The sequence below is a fragment of the Crocodylus porosus genome, unplaced genomic scaffold (genome assembly GCF_001723895.1).
Source record: "Crocodylus porosus isolate Cpor-Errol unplaced genomic scaffold, CroPor_comp1, whole genome shotgun sequence".
NCBI lineage: Eukaryota > Metazoa > Chordata > Crocodylia > Crocodylidae > Crocodylus > Crocodylus porosus.
The window spans coordinates 7,093,576-7,107,003 of NW_017728926.1; the positions used below are offsets into that span (position 1 = coordinate 7,093,576).

General features: G+C 41.4%; 1 protein-coding gene across 1 annotated transcript in view; it reads left to right on the forward strand.

Annotated features, from left to right (window-relative positions):
* Positions 1-6,411: 6,411 nt before the first annotated feature.
* CFAP74 (cilia and flagella associated protein 74) overlaps positions 6,412-13,428 on the forward strand; it is a 100,718-nt gene continuing 93,701 nt past the window's right edge. Inside the window, exons 1-4 of the mRNA XM_019541291.1 lie at positions 6,412-6,522; positions 8,981-9,071; positions 9,695-9,850; positions 12,522-12,620. Coding sequence (XP_019396836.1) covers positions 6,438-6,522; positions 8,981-9,071; positions 9,695-9,850; positions 12,522-12,620 — 431 coding nt within the window. The 5' untranslated portion in view covers positions 6,412-6,437. The remainder of the gene's footprint in view (positions 6,523-8,980; positions 9,072-9,694; positions 9,851-12,521; positions 12,621-13,428) is intronic.

Below are 13,428 nucleotides of genomic sequence, written 5' to 3' on the forward strand. Positions count from 1 at the left end.
CAAGTTTTCAGGTGCACATGCCCTTTCTCAGGCTCAGGGAAAACTTAAGATGGTAAAAAGTCGTTATAGGTAGAAAATAAACTTCATTTGTGCACAGGGGAAGCTGAAGGTGGAAGTGTGTTCCTCTGGGTACATGAGAGTTTCTTTGTGTGAGTTGCTCCTTGATGTGTAGACACCTGTACAGCACTTTTAAAATGGTCAATCTTGTGAAAATGTAACCTGCATCTGATGAAGTATCAGACAAGGGTGTTTTAAGACACAGTGCCACAGGTTCCCTGTGAGGGTTAATTTTGGGTGATTCTGCCTGCATCCCATGAGGCTTTGTAGACTGGATTGATGCTCATGTGGGAGAGCATCAACCCAGCCCTGCCTGACCCCTGGGGCTGTCACAGAGAGCAGACGGAAAACTTCTGTCTCCTCCCTGTGCAGTGGGGGAGGGGGATGGGGGAAGAGAGCCCATGCTACTACATGTTGCTCCTGTGGAGGACTTGAGGGGAGGTGGGCTAGGCCTGTGCAGCAGGGGGGAAGGGAGGAGGTATCTCCCTCTACCCACCCAGCTGGTGTCTTGATAGTGGTAACTTCATAGCTGCCATGCCTGGAGCTGGGGGGGTGGGGTGCAGAAACAGAATCCCCTGCCTCGTGGGTCTGGCCCAGCTTCCCCAGAACGATCCCAGCAGAGGTAGTTGGGCAGGGCCCGCAAGATAGAGATGCTCCATTTTCTTCCCCTCCCCTTGCAGCTCCGGGCTCAGGAGCCAGGAGGCTGCTGATGTCAAGGTGGTTGCGTGGGGGGTAGGGGAGGGGAAGGAAGCTGGCCTCGGCCAACCAAGGCAGGCTTCGAGCCCCCCAGCCCCGTTCCAACAAGCACGCCTCTTGGGTTGAATGGTGCTGTAGTTAGTTCATGGTGCTTCGTGTAAAGTGCCATGAATTTGAGTGTCTACCTGACAGGCTGCCTGAACTTCTGTGCGCACCTACAGGCAGGGAGGAGTACGGGATGAATCCACCCCTGGGGAAAAATATAGTTCTATGACTTCAAAGTGAGATATGACTTCAAGGTAGGATAAATGTGGCAGACCCTTCCCAGCTGTTGAATAGCCAAAGCCTTTTTCTTGCAAGTGACCTTGGTAACCAAGAATGCAAGAGAAAAGAAAATACAGCCTATGGTTTCTAACTGGAATGTTTTTCAAAGTTTTCCAGGCGGTATCAGTGACTCTAAACCTTCTGTACAGACATAGTCATGCTTGTTATCACTTTCCACATAATGATTTAAAAATAGCTGATGCTAATTGTTTTTTGATGGTAAGTATAGGAGTGCAGACACCATTTTAAATTGTTTTCCATATCATTTCTTGTACTTCTGGTCTAAATTGCCTGGTAAATGCTGCAGAGAAGTCTCTGAAATAAATTCTTGTTGCTGTTGAAATGGGACTCAATCCAACACCCATTAAAGTGTGTGGGAATCTTTCTGTAGGTTTTAATAGACTTTTGGATTAAATGCCCTCAAGTATCCTTCATTACAATGTGTAGGATGATCTTCCATCTGGAAAGCATATTTCTTTGTCTTCATAGTGGGCACAACTTTTCCAGCAGGATTCAGGGTCCTGAAAATCTTCTGTGCTTTGATGGAGTTGGACTGTGGAGAGCTGTGAATGTTTTCTCAGAGGGAAACTCCTCTTAACCTGAGCTCACTGTAGTCCATTGAGGAGGAGAGGAATGTAGGTCCAGATCCTCAAAACTATTTAGGTGCTTAACTCCCATTGAAATCAGTGGTAGTTAAGTCTGTACACTGGAGTTAGATGCTTCTTTGAGGATGTGGGCCACCACTGTCTCTGGGCTGTGATTATATTAACCCATGGATCACAGATCCAGCTGGAAGAGCAGCCAGGGAAGATGCTATATATAACCTCATCACTATCTCTGTTTAATATCTCAACGCAAAACCTTTTACTAAGGCATTGTCTACAGACTTGTATCATTTTATACTGATTTAAATAAGCCAGTGCCAAATCCAGTATAGATACTGTTATTTCAGTTTAACAATAGTCCATGTCACCTTTGCTCAAGTGCATTCTGTGCTTTTCTGCTTTAGTTTCAACTTTTCCATTTCCCCAAAAAAGAAAATAGATTCTTATTTACATTAATGAAAGGTCCTGTTCCACAGTTAAATAAGTGAGGGTACTGTGTGTAAGATTAATCATGTGAATAAATCTTTGAGTGACTAGGGTCTTAATGATCTACCATCTGGTAATAACTCCTACTGGATGACACTCTGTATTTGTTCAGTTCTGGTAAATTACCTTAACGTTTATGAAGTATTTTCTGTAAAAATGGGAAAACTGCAAATGGCAAACAAAGGTAATTCGGGCCTGGTTCTAGCTGACTTTATCCTAACTTTGTCAACTGGTGATCAAGCGTGGAAAGATTCCGTTTATTGTTAGCAGGGGTGATTGGATGGAACTGGAATATTACACAGATCCAGGAAAATCTGTCCAGACAGAGTGCTAACCACATGCTAAAACCTGTTACAGTTGCTTTGTATCTATGAATAAATTTCATATACAGCAAATTCTATATGTGCATTATTAAAATGTCCACACAGCCTCTCTCTAAACATATGCTGAGCAACTGCCGTGAGACTCAACTATTGTAGTTCCCTCACTAAACAGGGCTTTATTTTTATTTTTTGGATTTGTCACTGCATATATAATAGCATACTAAGGGCAGGCTAAGAGGTGAAGATTGAGCAGGGCTAAAGACCTCTCTGTCTTCCTAGTAGAGTAGAAGCTGTACATAAGCACACTCCTCAGGAGCAAGGTCATGTGTGGTTATAGGCAAAGTATGTTTATATCCCAAGTTATCTCGAAGAAACAATGACATGTAATACTCAAGCCATATGCAGTGAAGTTTAGTTTAATGTTTACTTGGTTTTAGTTACCATGTCTGTCTGTCTATTTATCTGTCTGTCTGTCTGTCTGTCTATCTATCTATATGCACAGAATTATATTTGCAATGTCTGGTGCTTATTTGAATAATATGGCACCCTACCATAAGAGATCACAGATTTATGAGGAGTCTTGAAAACTAGCTCTGCACACTTTTTAGCTGATTGACAAACATATTATCATATTATTTTACTGTGTTATTGCCACTCGTATACAGTGTTGGCTGGCTTTGAACAGCATGTTATCATGACAAATAAAGAAACCCATGTGCTTCTATCTGAATAGGGTGTGATTGTATCAGGTGCTCTGCAGCTGGGAAAGATTTGGTTTTTTGATGATATTTTGTCTGTATTCAAACTGTCCTTAGGTGGGACTATATATGTCTTCAACACTATTTTGGAGGCATCATCAGCTTGTTCAAGTTGCTTATTAGCACACCAGGATCAAAATCTTCTTAGGTTTTATTATTAGTCCCAGTAACTTTATTGAGACTATGCAAGTGCTTAAAATTAAGCACATGTTTAAATACTGCTTGCTGGATAGAGCCAAGCACTTAAATCCCTTTTTCAAATTAGGTTTCTAAAGATGCTAGGAAGTGTCTAGTTACCTTTTGTTTCCTCCTTGTCCTAATTTTCTTTCCTAAGGTTCAGAGACCAGGAATGTGAACCTCTTTTCCATTTTCCTTCATTTTTTATTTTCCTAAGAGAAATTCAAGCATCAGCTATCAAATATTCTGCTGTACAAGTAGACAGCAGGCCATGTTTGTTCTGTTTAAAAATCCATGGTTTTCCTTGGATCTGCAGTTGTGCACTGCTGGTTAACTATGCCCTTGTTCTTTTCAGAAGATAGGACTCTGTTCTCAATTAGTGAATAAAATCCCTGTTTTTTTCCCTTTTAGGTGGTTTACTTAATTAGATATTCCCTTAAATTATATGGCTGGTTAATTGCAGTATTTTCAATGTCATTTATGTAGTAATTTGACAAAACACGTCAGAGTACAATTCTTTGTAGACAGTGGAGTTGGATAAAATGATGTAATTGGTCATTTCTCTTCTTAGGCCAAGAATTTAAATGTGTATATATTGGCATCACTCCACTGCAAATAGTGGAGGACCACCACTGTACAGCAGTTGACGCCTAGTCTATATGGCAGTATTAAGAACCCGATCCTTGTTATTAGGCCTATGCGAATAGAGAAGTATTTGATTTGTATTTGGATTTGGCTGATTCGGAGGTCAGTGATTCGAATCACTGTCCCCATTCAATTCGGCTGAATCCGAATCGGAGATTTGGCACTGATTTGATGCTGATTCGGAGATTCGGATTGGCTGGGGAGAGGCAGGTACAGCCACGTGACTGTAGGTTCTCCTGTGGCTCCTCTGGCTGTGCCTCCCTCTTCCTGGGTTGGGGGGAGCTGTGGGTGAAGCCCCCATGGCTACCCTGCCCAGCCCATCCGCCACCCAGACCCAGCCTCCCAGCACTTCAACAAAAATAGTAAAATAAAAGCCCTGCACTCACCATCTGCAGCAGTAGTGATTGGGGCCTCTGAGCAGGGCACTGCATGCTGTCTGGGGGCTGGGGCTGCTGGGGCTGAGTGGCGCCGGCCTGTCGGGATACTACTGTGTACAGACGTGGGGCTTTATGTCCCGTTGACATTCACTGGCTTCCCTCTTCCAAGGCCGGTGCCAGTTAACTTAATTGGGTCAATCTTCCTCTCTGTTATCTTGCCTGCCACAACTTTGATGACCTAATTAATGTGTGGAGGGGTGATGACTCCCCGACCCAGTGTTGGCCATTACTTGTCCAGTGCCTGACCAGGTATACTCAACGAAACAAAACTTCTTGGCATAGGAAGTAAAATTACAGGCAACTTGCTGTCCGTCCGGTGGTGCTTCACCTGGCTTCAGGGGACTCAGATGCAGCCTTTCACTTCCACGGTTCTTTAATCCATGAATGCTTGATCGCTGAAGCCGTGATCAACTGTTTCCTCTTTTTTTTCTCTTCAGTAATTGATGCCACACTGGCTTAATGGACTGCACACGGCAGCCAAGTAATGTGGGACCATTGGTTTCCCTTGGGTATGTGAGCTCCTCTGAGCTCTCAAGACCATGCAAGTCTCTTGCCCCATTCCCGGGGACTTCAGTTCTGGGCAGCAGACAGGCACTTACTCTATCTGCATGCCCCGTCACTCTCTCTTACTGTCCTGCATTGTTCCATCTCCCTGGACCAGAAATAATCCCGGGCTGCTTAATGAGCCCAATCTGCTTTACCCGGCAAGGTGATAAAATGGCGCCAGGGGAAGTCAGGAGCTCCTGTTGGAGCGTGGCCATGCTGCAGTGGTTGGGCAAACTCCCCAGGCCAGGGGTCTGCTGTAGGTATGTAACCTTGACCTTTTCACATGACCCCACAGCCTCTGCTATAGCCGGTGAACGTGGGACTGTTTGTTTGTTTTTTTTAAAGTGCTGGGAGGCTGGGGTCAGGCAGGGCATGGGGCTAGGCAGGGCAGCCATGGGGGCTTCTCCCATGGTTCCCCCCACCCGGGGAGAGGCAGGCACAGCCGGAGGAGCCACGGGAGAACATACAGCCAGCTGGCTGTGCCTGCCTCTCCTTGGCTGAACCGTATCTCCAAATCTGTCCAAACCTTTTCCGAATAGATTCAGAGGCTATGGATTTGATTTGGATCTTTTAATGGGTCCCCCAACTCAGTTCAGATTTAGAGATTTGGCTGCCAAATCTCGGTAAATCTCCTTTGAATAAAATTGGCAACTGAAGCTTTGCACAGCCCTACTTGTTATCATTTTGGACCAAAATTTTTCCCTGACTTTATAGTAAATTTTAGGTTCCTCATGCTGCAAGACTGGACCCTGACTGTGCTCCTCATACGCATATTGTTTCTGTCAGATATGTGCTGTGAACATCATAGCTCTTATTTTTGTTGTCACCTATTTACTTTTGTGGGGATGTGATTTACCCATTATAATGATATCCTAATGATACTTTTGTTAGGTAAATTTCCATCTCTTAAAGTAGGTTGACACATTTTTTAAATGTAATTATGTTAAATGAACCAAACCTATTGTAAACATCTGCTTTCTTTTCAGTTGTCATAAATAGCTTTCCGAGTATAATTATATTTTTGAACATTAATAAAATGAATTAATGTGTAAAACTTGACACCTCTCATAAAAGTAGCAGTTTCAGTCACTGGGTATAATGTGTTTGGAAGTAGTACATTATTATTCACCTCATTATGATAAGAAAATAATTTGTTAATGGCCTTTTATATCTATTTATGAGATCTGATGAGAACCAGATTCAATCAAAACATATAACTACTAATGAATTGTTTAATCATACCCAGGTATTTCACCTATACATCATATCTGCTTTATTAAATTTGACTGATTTATCTCAAAACATGAGGGAGTGGAAATATTCAAGCACTAAATACTACTTTATGTTCTTCAGGGGCTAAGTTCTGTTAAAAGAATTATCAGTATGGAAGGTATTCAGCTCTTTGATAGTGGTGAAGAGGAACAGACATCTGTTTCATCATTTCGGGAAGAAGAAAAAGATATAACAGGTCAGTTCTGTATTGTGGAGGAGCACTGCAGAGGCTAGTCTTTGAAGTATTTTGCTTATTTACAGATACTGACTCTGTCTCTGAGGCAGTACAATATGATAAAATCCACACAACAGATTTGCGACTAAACAGTTATCTCAGTTACATTGATATAATCAAAAGTAACTCCACTGGCTCCAGTAAGGATCTTCCAGGTTTACTGTTACAGGTGTACCCGATCAGAATCTAGTCTATGATTTCTGTGATGGCTTAGGAAGGCATCCCCCTATCCCTACTTAGAATCATAGAAAGTTAGGGTTGGAAGGGACCTCAGGAGGTCATCTAGTCCAACTACCTGCTCAAAGCAGGACCAATTTTGGTTCAATCCAATACTCCAATTTGTCAAGGTCTCTCTGAATCCTAGATCTATCCTCCAGCATATCTACTACTCCCCACAGCTTGGTGTCATCTGCAAACTTGCTGAGGGTGCACTCTATCTCATCTTCCGGATCGTTGATGAAGCTATTGAACAAAATCAGCCTCAGGACCAACCCCTGGCACACTCCAGTTGATACTGGCTGTCATCTAGATAGTGAGCCATTGATTGCTACCCTCTAGCCTAATGATCCAGCCAGTTTTCTAACCACCTTACAGTCCATTTGTCCAACCCATACATCCTTAGCTTGCTTACATGGAAGTTGTGGGAAGCCATATCCTTGAGGACCTGCTCCGTGGTCTTTTCAGGGGCTATGATGAGGCTGACTGGTCTGTAGTTCCCTGGATCCTACTTCTTCCCCTTCTTAAAGATGGGCACTGTACTTCTGAAATCAAACTCTTGCTCAGAGCATTTGACTGTGTAGTTTTGTAATATTATTCAAAGAATGTGTACAGTTACTTCACAAGATGCAGTCGGCTTTACTATTGTCCTTCCCTATTATCCATTACTACTCATAGACCATGCTGAATAGTGTCTCTAGAGTGAAAAGTTTTTAGGCCAGCATTTTATTTTTTTATCATCCTAGCACAAGGTGACCACACAAATGTTTAGTGAGAATTTATTATATTATTCTTTTATTGTTGCTTCAGTAAATGCAGAGCAGGACGAATTAGTGTATGATGAATAGTACTTTGTTTTGCAATGTCAGTCAAAAATCTATGAATGAACTATAAGTTTTATATTTAATTTAGCTAATGCAGACTTCCTTTTTATAGGACTTCTACTTGATTGTCAGTGAGCATGTCTATATGTGCTATTCATGCTATAGCCTTCCCTGGGAGCAGATCTGCTCGTAACAGGAACAGCTGTGTACAGGGCTGTACCTACATTGCTCTGGCCCCCTGCAGGAGCCAGGGAGAGCTCCAGGTTCCCCCTGAGTGCTAGCCTGGAGGGCTGATAGGGAACATGGAACCAGTTCCCATACGCAAGGGAGCAGGAGAGCTCTTCTGGCTGCAGCAATAGCTGTCTCCTTGCCCCATACACATCAGGAGGGGTCTCGATGTGCACAGGGCTGGGAGACAGCTGCTTTTGCAGAGCTCTCCCAGCCCCCTGAACCTGGGGACAAACCCCATGCCCAGTGGGGCTTCCCAGCACAGCCTGTCACTGGCCAGGAGCTGTCCCACTTCTGGGGCAGCTCCCAGCCACCCCTGGGCTAGACAGGGATTTCCATGCAACCTGGGGCTGGCTGGGAGCTGTCTTGCTTCTGGGATAGCTGCTAGTCAGCTTCAGACTGGGCAGGAACTTTTCCATGCAGCCTGCTAGCTAGGATCTATCCCAGAAGTGGGACAGCTCCTGGCCAGCCTCCAGCTGTGTGGGGAAGCAGAGAGCTCCATAGTCCTAGCACTGCTTAGTTTCCCGTTCCCATGGGGAGCAGTGCTGAGATGGGGATAGAAGTTGGGGGTGGGGGAGGCAGAGAACTACCCTGTCCTGGTGTTGCTTGACTCTCTGCTCCTCAGGGAGCTGGGAGCTGAGTAGCACCAGGACTGGGAGACTTCTCCATCCCCTGTGGCCCCCCATAGTGCTGGGGCTGACCGAGAGCAAATTTGCTTCCGGTCAGTATCTACACAAGCGCTACTGCGCAGTATCTACTGCGCAGTTAGTTTACTATCTGTATTTACAGGTAGTAGCTAACTGCACAGTAGACTAATTTACTGTGCAGTAAATGGTGCACATGTGTAGATGGTGATGCTTTACTGCACAGTAGATTAGTTTACTGTAGAGTAAAGCATCTCATGTAGAAACACTCAGTGACAGCTTTGTAATGAAGGTAGGGAATTTTTTTGTCTATTTCAGTCTCCAGGTGTAAAGTTGCCTTCATGTATATTTTGTGACAATAAGTTTTTTATTAGGTATAGCAATAAAGCTTTTAAAATGTCATTTCCTTGCCACTTGTCATGTTTTGGCTTGACATAAAGAGTACCAGAGCTTTACATTTTAATGCTGAAAGTCTCTTTATTAAACAGTTGTTTTGCTCTCTGTTAGAACAAAAGCTTAGGGAAGAGCCAGAAGATGATGACAAAACCGGAAGCAAGGAAAATTCTAAAGGAGTTGGAGGGGACTTTGATTATAGCAGGTGAATAGTTTGTATATTGTGTGATAACCCATATTAGTGGTTTCTCATTTGGAATTTATTTACAATTTGAGGGGAAGATGTACTTAATACAATTTCACTAATGTACTGCACTTTTCTCTTATAGGAAGTAATAGTTTAAGCCTTTGTATGGGGAAAATAAACAAAGGTTTTTTGGACTGGAAACCTTCATGCTGCAATGGTATAATTATATCAAACACTGGGTTGGATCTAACTTGCAGGCACTAAGCCCAATGAGTTGATTGAGTTCTATATTAACTGATTCTTGCTTGTGCAAGGACCACAGGGTTGGGTCATATGTTTTAGTAAATGAATTAACACAAGACTGACAAGGCTGCATGATATTAGACTAATGTATCTTTGGGTTTACAGGTAGGGAGTACAGTGATTTTCATGTATCACTTTAATCTCTGGAGAACTAGGGTTAAATCTGACACAAGTCAGAATTTTTTTATGTAAGCATGGCTTGAAATGGATGATACAAGAAAATGATAGACCAAATAGATAACATTTACATATTTAAATAACTGTTCTCTTTTAAACCTTGTCCTATGGTTAATCATATGTGATAATGAAAATCTTGTTTTCTGTTTTTAAATCTAAAGGGAAGGCTTGGAACATTATGTGAACAATGTTAATAATAATAATAACAATAAGGCCATGAAATATGCAGACAGAGTTTCGATATTAACCCTGCGCAGGAACATAAACCAGCTTGACAACCTGTCCAAAGAAAAGGATATTATGATTCAAAAAACCAGGTTAGTGTTTTGGCATTAGGTTAGGCAGTCACAACAAGAGAGCTATATCATTGTCTTTGTTTTGTTTTTCCAAACAGAAATAAAATTCTTGGTATCATGCATGATATAAATATTATCTTAATTTCTGTTACTAGTTATTTGGTTCTTGCTTACAAAATACCTTTGGCTGTTATGAATACAATTAGAATTTTGCCTAGGAACCCCTAAGTGATCAGGAGAGATTGAACATTTTTAAAGGGAACCATTTTTTCACCTATCCTTTTTTTATTTTGATAGTTTCTCCATTCTTCCCCTTGGATAATGTTGTTTGAATGTCATTAATATTTTTAAATGAATTAAACATGAATCACTCTTTAAAAAAACTAAGAGACAGCGAAATGAAATGGCTGACATGCTTTTTTGGCAGGATAAAGCCAGTCCCCTTAGAGTTGAAAGATGTTAAACAAGTCATTATACTGGCTTTACATAGCCAAAGAAGCATGTCACTCATTTTATTTTGCAGTTTCTTACCTTCTTTTTTAAAATGAACTTAAAACTGATTTTTAGTAGAATCTTCAAACTGTAACTAGGGTCTCTGACATGACCTGAAGGTCTTAATTACCAAAAAATGTACTGCTTATATTTTTGTCAATTATAAAAAATGGCATGTTCAGAATAAAATTTAAAAATAAATAAGCTAGGGGAAAAGATTAGCTTAATCTTTTCTTGGGAATGTTTGTAGGACTCAGGAAAAAGATGTGCTTATCCATAGCTACCCACTCTCCTTCACATGACAGACTCTGCCCCCATAGAATGCGTTCTGTGGGACTTCTGAAAAGAGGGGAAAAAAGATGGTGGAAGTACCTCATAATATATCCCTTTTTCTAGAACTAGGAGGGTCTATGTCACACAAGGGTTGGGAGAGGTGGAAGGCAAATTCTAGTTTGGGATTTGTTTCATTTGGTTTATCATAGTTCAGCAGATTATTCCAGACTATACAGAATAAGTGAATTTTCAGATAATGCCATGGAGAAAAGAAAACTGACAAATTACAATAAACCAGCTTATTAGAATACTCCTGAATATGATTGATTTTTAAAAAAATTATACGCAACTGCAAAGTAAATGCTTTTAAAAAAATACCATTTCTGTGACTGTAATGAATGAAAGGTGGTTTTGACTAATAAGATGCTGTAACTTAGTGTTATTTTTTTTCTAATATATTTTAGGGAACTATTTTGACAAACGAGTGTAAATCTGCAACACTCAATATTTCTAGGCATTTCCTGCTATTTCCTGGCATACTCATTATCCTCGCAATGTGCGTACTCAGGACGTCAGCCTATGTCCTTCCAATTGTGTAATCAGCTTGGAGTGGCAGGAAGTTGATGGCTGGGGGTATAAAGGCTAACAGCTGTTTTCAACACTTTTTTCATCATAAGCTAAAGCTAATTATTATCTTTGCATCTGCCTTAAAAGAGGCTTTTATTGGAAAATACCCATGTAATTTTAAAACTGGAAGTCCTATTTACAACTGAAATTGAAGCTTTGCTATGTATAACCAATTTTAGAGTGACATGCTGTGAATGATTTCCCTTGTCAATTGCTATTATGTTGCAGAGCAATGATCACAGTCCGTATATTTCCTTAGCAAATGTAATCCTGTTAACAGTTAATCAGGGTGACTGGATAGTTTAGGTTCATGCAGGCATATAAAGGAGTGACCATGAGTCTACTATCTGATAAGTGATAGTCTGTATGAAAAGAATTGGTGTCTCTGGTGGGATTCATTTTACATAAAATATTAATAGCATAACTGTAGAGAATTAATTCCCTGTATTATCAGCCTTGGAGCCCAGGAACAGACGACTACAGTATTGCATGCTGAATTTCTTTCCTCTAGAATTTAAGGCAGAGTGGCAAAGTGATGTGCAAAAACCTGCATTGTTTCTTCTTGTGCTACATTTGAAATGTCTCATGTTTGCCAATCAGGAAATTTATGGATCTGTCCTAGACCTTACTGAGGTCAATGGAAATAATCCCGTTGATTTCAGCATTTCTGGATCAGACCTTAAATGAAGCATAAAACACCCTTAGGTTCTGATTATGTCTGTGCTCACAGTAGTATAACTAATGCAGGTGACCAGGGCAGCAGCCCCAGGCACCAAATTGGAGGCAGGGGAAAAAAATAACAGCTGCTGCTGCCAGCTGGATGCATCACTGGCACCTAGGAACCACCACTGCCCCTGGTGACATGGCTGCCCTGGCCACAAAACTACCCTGTTTCATGTCTGTAGCATAAACTAATTACATAGGTAGGTTCATTGAAATTAATGATGTATGTACTCAAAGTTAAGCATGTATGTCAAAGGTGAAAGTTAAAAAAAGAACAGAAGAAAAGTATAAATATGCTGGAAGAGGTTAACTTTTTTTTAAAAACTTTATGGTGTCATTTATTGGATGAAACTAGAACTCTGAATGAAACTGGAATGAACTGGGAGTAAGGGGAGAGGTTTTCCTGGTGAAAATACTTTGAAGATAACAAACGTCTTTAAAGAAACTTATTACTGAATTCTAAAATATCAGAGAAAAGGGGGAAGGTAGTGGGAGGAAATCCCAGCTACATTCCTTAAAAGAAAAGCTTCAGTGGAAGCACTGGGGAATTTACAAAATAGTTGTTTGCTTGTTTCAGAGAGGAGCTCAGTGCCTGCCATCTACGGATCAAAATACTCACAAAGCAACAAGAAAGTGTAGAGACCAAAATAGAAAAAGAGAAAAAGGCTGGAAATGCGTAAGTAGAGAGAGTTTCTGCCTGCCACAGATTACTGGCATCCTCTTTGTTGATGTGTGTGAAGGCAATGAGGTAATAAGATAAAGTTTGCTACCCTTTCAAGTTGTTACTGAAAGTGTCTGATATTGTAAACAGTTGTGAACCAACTGAGCAATGTTTAATACTCAGTAATTAGAAGTCATTGCTGTTCTAATGATAAAAGGCAAAACTGCATTATCTCAGTAGACCATGCTGTATGGCAAGGAGCTTTGCAGTTATGCTGAGCTGGAGAACAGGCCAGGTACATTAGTTCCCATATTGGTGAACGCTGAATGATGCAGTCACTCTCTAGGTAGCTTGTTATTCACACCAGTCAGGCCTTCTCTTTGAAATACTGAGTGGCACTGCAGGTGCTTGGATAAAAGGTTGATTTTCTTAAATTTCCTGGGTAAGATGCTACTAGGGCAATTGCAGTGGAGGAAAAAGGGGAACTGGTGACTAAAGCAACGCCTCATGACAGCAGATGTTAGATCTAATTCTGTGTATTTGGATGACAGAGAGCATGGAATATTGATTCTGACTTATGTGACCTCAAGCAGATTGCTTTGTTTTCCCTGATGTAAAGGAGGTAGTTGAAAGCAGGGGTATGAGGTGTGACTAACCTTTGTAAATCAGTTTGAGATCCCTGGTAAGGGGTGTGGTAGAAAAACCAGCAAAACCAAGGAGGTGATTCTTCCACTCTACTCAGCACTGGTGAGACCACAGCTGGAGTACTGTGTTCAGTTCTGGGCACCTTTAACAAGGACGTGGACAAGCTTGAGAGAGTCCA